At 32.5% G+C, this 7,177-nt stretch overlaps 1 protein-coding gene across 1 annotated transcript; it reads right to left on the bottom strand.

The window, feature by feature from the left end:
* Nucleotides 1-3,213: 3,213 nt before the first annotated feature.
* On the bottom strand, nucleotides 3,214-6,865 carry LOC149254380 (7-deoxyloganetin glucosyltransferase-like). The gene is made up of 2 exons (XM_089457026.1): nucleotides 6,234-6,865; nucleotides 3,214-4,476 (listed from the first exon to the last, which is right to left on the bottom strand). The coding sequence occupies exons 1-2, from the start codon at nucleotides 6,778-6,780 to the stop codon at nucleotides 3,506-3,508; spliced, it is 1,518 nt and encodes a 505-aa protein (XP_089313152.1). The 5' UTR covers nucleotides 6,781-6,865; the 3' UTR covers nucleotides 3,214-3,505.
* Between the last annotated feature and the right edge of the window lie 312 nt (nucleotides 6,866-7,177).

The raw sequence follows: 7,177 nt of genomic DNA, 5'->3' as shown, positions 1-7,177 counted from the left end.
AATTAGCTCTCATGACATCTTCTACGCTATTTGATAATGCTCACTGCTTTATACAAAAAACTTCCTTCACCAATCAACATGTTTGCAATGGGTTGTTATGTATAAAAAGCAAGGTAAATCAAACATAATCATGAACACAAATAGAAATAATCACACACATAAAGAATACTAAGAAATATCTGGGAAAACTCGACTTTGGAAAAGCCCAGCCTAATGAAATTCCTTAGTCTTTGGCAAAATCCCTAGCCCAAACTTATTCAACCCTTAGCGCATCACAACCGAGACCTACACTTCTGATCTACTAACAACTCCATCACTGTGATCAGGCTTGAGACTATTCAATTATGTCTGATGATGATCTGTAAGGCCATTATGTCTTCCTATATCGACTGATTGATGAGTGCCATAAGCTGGTTTATTTGTGCACCTTTGAAGTGATGCATGTTTCTTATGTGGATGAGGATGAAGCTGCTCAGCAAATTACTATAGGCTGAGATCATAGCTTTGAAAACTGGAACCACATAAACTAATTATTTCTTAATGGAAAACATTATTTTTAAGATTTCCCAAATATTAAAAGTACATGTCTTAAGATATCTGCTTACTTTTTGGAGATTGGTCCTATGTTGGAGAAGACTCCTTTGAGACCCTTTCGAGACCCCTTCAACACAAGGAGGTATGGACTAATTATCCAATTGTATGTTTTAATGGGGCATATACTTATAGGGCCTGTGGCAGTGGGGCTTTTTTAGTCCTTTCAACACAAGGAGGTATGGACTAATTATCTAGTTGTATGTTTTGATGGGGTATGTACTTATAGGGCCTATGGCAGTGGGGATTTTTTTAGTTCTAAAGACATGTAGATATTTTTATTTTTTGTGGAATGGTGACTTTGGGTCTAACAATAGAGCGGAGCTTGTAGCTCTTTGGGGCTCTTCTATCTGCTCATTGGCTAGCAACAAAGAACTTAGATATTTTTGGTGACTTAAAGGTGATTTTAGATTGGGTACAACAAAAGTCAATAAAGAGGCAGATGGATTATCAAAGATGGGATGCTACTGCTTGCCTGGAAAGATCTTCTACCAAGCCCACAATAACGGTACTCTCTACAGCTTGGGGAGTATCCATTTCTAATGGTTTGTACAGGGCTCTTCTGTGCAATCTGGCTATTTTTTTTGTAATTGTCTGTTCGTGTCATGTATTTTTCATGTCTTCAAGATGAATATTTAGAACAATCTAGAAAATTTGTTGTGAAGAATAGGCTCTAAAGAAAAGTTTTATGTAAGTTGATAAGTTGGAAGAACACAGAGTTGTAGTAGTAAAAGTTTTTTCACTTTCTGATTTTTTTTTGAGACTTTATATGTGACACGGAGATGCAAGATCATGAGATATGAATTCTAGAAAATATTTGATGTTTTTTTCTCTTATAAAAATAGATAAAATCATTTTTAGATTTGCCCATTCTCATGTCGCAATTGTTCTTCAATTTATGTCTTACAAAATTTCCTTTACAACATATAATACAAATACTAGTTAAATAAATTATACCCTAACCTATAGCAAAGATAATAAATCAAAAATCTCGCAATACCAATAATCATGAAACTATTCGCTCTCATCTAAGCGTAAAGAAGTCTCATAATTAATCGCACATCGATGATGCCATGATTGACAACATATTAACGGAGTCCCTGCATCGCATGCTGCACAGATTTCTACGTTGAAACATCCGTTCGCATATGGAAGAAATTAGTATAGAAAACATGACTCACAAAGCGTGGGAATTGAACTTTAACTGTTTTAATTTTATTTCATTGCATAGACGATGTAAGCGTCCATCCCTCAACAAGGCGAATTTCATGTGCAGACAAGGGAAACACGGTACAAACCAGAGTTACCAAGTTCGACTTCGAATTTGAATATGAATTCGAATATGATTTCGATTGGGTAGAGAAAAAATTTGGCAGTGTAATTTTTATTTTATTATTTTAAATTATTTAAATGTATAATTATAACATTGAAAACAACAAAAACTCTTTTAAAATTGTTTTAATTATAATTATAAATATAGTAAATAAAATTATATGTTAGACCAATTAATTTAATTTTATATTTAGAATAACAAGTAAAATAGTAAATTTTAAGAATTTTTTTATTGATTCATTCACTCACTTGCACCATAAATTATGATACTTAATATAGAGTGAATTTCCAAGAAATTATATATTACAATGAACCACATAAATTCCACATTATTAAATATTTTATGTTCATAATGAAATGGTATATTAAGTGTGTGCAAACATTCTTTAAAAATATACACTTGTATTATCAATTGCTAATTATTTATTTTTCAAACGGAACTCACCTTTAATTTATAGAGTTATATAGTAACAACTATTATTTTATATAATACAAAATGTTAATATGTATAATTTAATACTTAATACTTACTCAAAATAATACAAAATTTTAATATATATAGTTTAATACTTATTCAAAATCCTAATCAAGAAAATCCACCTTTAAAAAAATTCCATTTACTAATATAATTCATGCAATATTTCTACTTTTAAAATATATTTGTTTAAATTTGATAAATCTACAAATTACAAATTTACAAATTACATATATCATATATATTTTTTACTTTACTCTATAAACACATAATTATCGCAGAAATCATAGATTTTTACATATTTCATTAAAAACTTGCTCAGAAATTTATTGTAAATTTCTTATTGCATAAAATGACAAAAACATTATTATTTGAGTAACCATAATCTTATGCCATTTCCTAAATCGAAAAAGGGTTTTGAACGGTAAATTGGAAACTAGAATCTCTATTAGGAATATGCAATAGTCTTAATATATTAATCAATGAACTTAATATTCAATGCACCCTACTGAACCTTAGTTGTGGTATTAATTTGCAAGTCCAATTGAATAGGGTAATTTTTGAAAAAAAATTCTACAGTATGGCCAAATTTGGTAATTATGTTTTAATTTTCTATAGACAGAAATCAGAAGCTCATATTTTTTCAATTTTCATGAGCTTGTCTTTGAAGGTGAGGTGGATGAGACTCATAAAGACTTTTGATAGCAAGTAAGAATTTTGAGGAAAGAATAAAGTACATACAAAATTATCAATATATTATATTTAAAGCAAAATTACAAACCACATAAATAATACTCATTACATCTAACAAATTCCAAACCAGAAAAAACAACCAACAAATCAATCCTACCTATATACTATTACAAACATTATTCAAAATCTTTTACAACCTCCATAGTTCTGACCAAAAAAATATATTGGCTCACAACACCATGCATGCGTACAGACGTGAAACAATCTAATTGAAAATGAGGTTCAACTCTGGGGAAACCTGACAACCTGAAAATACATGTGCGGAACAATACGAAGTAAATTTAATGCGAAATGCAGAAATATGAACGCTTGGGGTACTGGGATGTTTCGTTCGTGCTACATGTTCTCTTCTAACTAATTGTTTGCTTCATCATTCTGGACTATCATTTGATGCATTCCCTTAAGGAATATACGGTGGAGTAACTTGTCTAAGTTGTTCTTAGAAGAGCCTCCTTCACTAACTGCTCGCTTGGCAGTTTCCTTCAGTTTTCCAATTCTTTTCCTCATTTCATCTCCTTCTTCACCTTTGATCAAATTCCTCACCAGTATCGCCAACTCTTCTCTCTTCACCATTTTCTTCACCTGCATTCCTATTCCCCACTCTTCACACACAAATTTAGCATTTGTTTCTTGCTCGGCAAAGAAGGGCCAGCACATCATTGGCACACCCGCACTAATGCTTTCCAATGTGGAGTTCCAACCGCTGTGAGTTAGAAATCCTCCCACAGATGGGTGCGACAGAACCTTTATCTGAGGGGCCCAACCCACCAGCAGACCTCTATCCTTGGTTTCCTCAATGAACTCTTTGGGTAATATGGCAGATTCACCATGAACTATATCTGGCCTGACAACCCACAAGAAGGATTGGTTGCTGGAAGCCAATCCCCATGCAAATTCCAGTAGTTGTTCATTAGACAAAACTGCCAAGCTTCCCAAACAAACGTACATGACAGAGCATGGCTTCCGAGTATCCAACCATGTGAGGCAGCTACTTTCTTCTTTCCACATACTCAATTCATCTGAGGATCCATCCTTATCCTTACAATGTAATGACTGAGAGAGCAGCAGAGGACCAATGGCATAGACAGGGAAGTGAAGTGAGAGTGCCTCCAAGACTGGGCCTTCGAGCTCATCGAATGTGTTGAGTATTAATCCATCTGCTGCTAACGTGCCTTGGGCTTGATTTATTGCATTTTGAAAGAAGAAATCCGAAGGATCAGTAACTAAGCAGAAACTGGGCAGCTCCTTCAACCGCAACGGTGGCATTCCCGGGATGCAAGTTATTCTCACTTCATCCAGATACTCACTGCTGAGGCAGCTCTCATCTGTAAAACATAAACAATATTCTATCATATCAAAATATATGATCACAGAAAAGAGAGAGCCCACAAATTATTCTCTATAAACTACAAGGCTCTAAAGGTAGAAAACATCTGCCCTGGCATTTAATGCTCTAATAATTGATATTTGTTACAATTGAGCCAAGCGTGAATTTAATTTCCATGTAATGATCAGAGAATATTTCCCTACCGTTGTTTTATTTGGGTGGCCTTATATCAATTGCAGATTCAGGTAAAATCTCGCATTGGGCAGTTTTATATTTATGGTAGATTTCAGGAATATAATGATTAAGATAGAGATTAAATCATTTGATAGCTTTATATCGATTGCAAATTCTGAAAATATCATGATAAAAATCAATTCCAAGATTCATAGAGCTCAACAGCTTCATTTTAAACTCGCATATTGCTGTGAATTCATTTAGCAGAAGCTATTATGTAAGGGTCGACTGGATTACTGGCCATGTCGTCGAAGATTAAAGAACATGCATTACAATCAGATAATTACCCTTCTTAAAGACTTGGGCACATTTATCAATTTTATTAATTATTTTTGCATTTCTCAATTCATATATATATTTTTTTATTTATTAAATATAATTATAAAATAAATGTTGCTATATTAATCTTTTTATTTTTCTCACTTAATAAATACAATTATAAAATTAATTTTAATGTTTTTTGTTTTTTTATATTTAAAATATTTATTTTGTATTTTTATATTTAAGTGAAAAAAAATGTTTAGTATATATTGATATATATAATTATATTAAAATTTAAATATATATATATATATATTTTTGACTCTTACAAATTATTAAATAACATATTTTGAATATATAAATTTATAAAATAAATAAAAAATAATAGAAAAATTATCATTACAAATGATCAAATAACAAATGGCATTATCATTACGAATTATTAAATAATAAATGATATATTTTGAATATACAAGTTTATAAAATAAATGGTAAAAAAAGAGAAATTACTATTACAATTATCAAATAACAAATGGTATTATAATTACAAATGATTAAATAACAAATGATATACTTTGAATATAAACATTTATAAAATAAATAGAAAATTACCCATATAAATGATCAAATAACCAATAATATTATGTTAATAAATAGTTTATCAAATAAATAAATAAAAATATAATTAAAAATATAAATTATGAATATATAAAATATATTTACTAATTTAAATAATTATTAATAATGAGAAATAATTAAATTTTTTAAAATATATATTTAATAATAATTATTAATGTAATTGGTATACTTTATCAGCACATATCAACTACATGGTTGTAGATGTGCTTATAAGTTTATATCAACTACATCAATAAATATAATTATACTAATCTATGATCTTACCTGTAGCATATGATTTTACTTAAACGTGTTTATTAGCTTATATCAACTACATTATAAGCTTATATCAACTACATCAATGAATATAGTTCTTACCTGCCATAGCATATGATTTTACTTAAATGTGGTTATGAGCTTATATCAACTACATCAATAAATATAATTGTACTAACCTATGTCTTACCTGCCATAGCATATGATTTTACTTACCTTTGAGAGGAAGATATCCCTTATTGATTAGAAGAGGAATGGAGAAATACCCCATAAGTAAAATGTGGTTATGAGCTTATATCAACTACATCAATAAATAAAGTTGCACTAATCTATGTCTTACCTGCCATAGCATATGATTTTACTTACCTTTGAGAGGAAGATATCCCTTCTTGATTAGAAGAGGAATGGAGAAATACCCCATGAACCCGCAGGCACTAGTCGTCCAGAAGGCTACCCTGGGAACGCCATATTCGTTTGCAATATCCTGCGTCTTTGATAAAAGCCCATCCGTCACTATAAACGTCACGGGAGGGACTTCCCGAAGATTCTGGAGCTTCTCCATCAACTTGTGGAAGTGAATATAAGCGTTCTCTTCCATGGATTGGAAGAGCTCCGCAAGATTCTGAGTACTACGATCGTGGTGGGGAGGCAGTCCGTCGGGCACTGTTTCGAATTTTATGTTACATACATCATCGTTCTCGCTGCACACCATCGAATCACGATGGGCGATACTTTCACCACATTCTGCGAGGCGCTTTACAACAAATTCGGTACTGACAAAAGTGACATAGAAGCCCCGGCTGGACAAAATCTTGGCCAAGTTCATGAAAGGCTTGATGTGGCCCTGTAACGGAAATGAAAATAGTAGGGCATGGGGGCGCTGCTCAACAACTGAAACTGACTGCGCTTCCATGGAGGGCTCTGAGAGGAACTTGGATTCTACAAGGAGCGCAGAGATACACAGCTATTCTCACAGCAGATACCTAATCGAGCTGCAACAATTAGTATATATAGGCTGAGGATAGGCTGCCTCAACAAATTTACGGTTGTAAGGTAGCTGTATCCCACTAGTTAAAGTAATGACGAAGCTGGCCATTGTTGATGAAGATAGCAATCACGGTGATGGGGATACAGAAGCAAACTTGACCCTACTTCCCTGATTATGCCAGAAGGTGAGGTTGAAAGTAACTTCACACCATCCTTACGAGTTATCAATATGAGCGTACGGGTGACAACTTCACCCAGCCCCCAGTTGTACGATCAAATCATCACTCACATGGGAAGGCAGGTTTATTGGTTTTGCACCATAT

This window comes from Pinus tabuliformis, chromosome 7 (assembly GCF_031772625.1).
Source record: "Pinus tabuliformis cultivar Carrire ecotype Pingquan chromosome 7, CPIR1, whole genome shotgun sequence".
NCBI lineage: Eukaryota > Viridiplantae > Streptophyta > Pinopsida > Pinales > Pinaceae > Pinus > Pinus tabuliformis.
Note: the sequence above shows the minus strand (reverse complement) of the source record. Positions and strands in the feature narration are given on the sequence as shown.

Excerpts from the sequence above, each read along its gene's own strand:
- LOC149254380 (XM_089457026.1), bottom strand. The coding sequence starts at position 6,780 with ATGGAAGCGCAGTCAGTTTCAGTTGTTGAGCAGCGCCCCCATGCCCTA. Across the intron at positions 4,477-6,233 it reads GGGATATCTTCCTCTCAAAG|ATGAGAGCTGCCTCAGCAGT; the intron begins GTAAGTAAAATC and ends TATGTTTTACAG.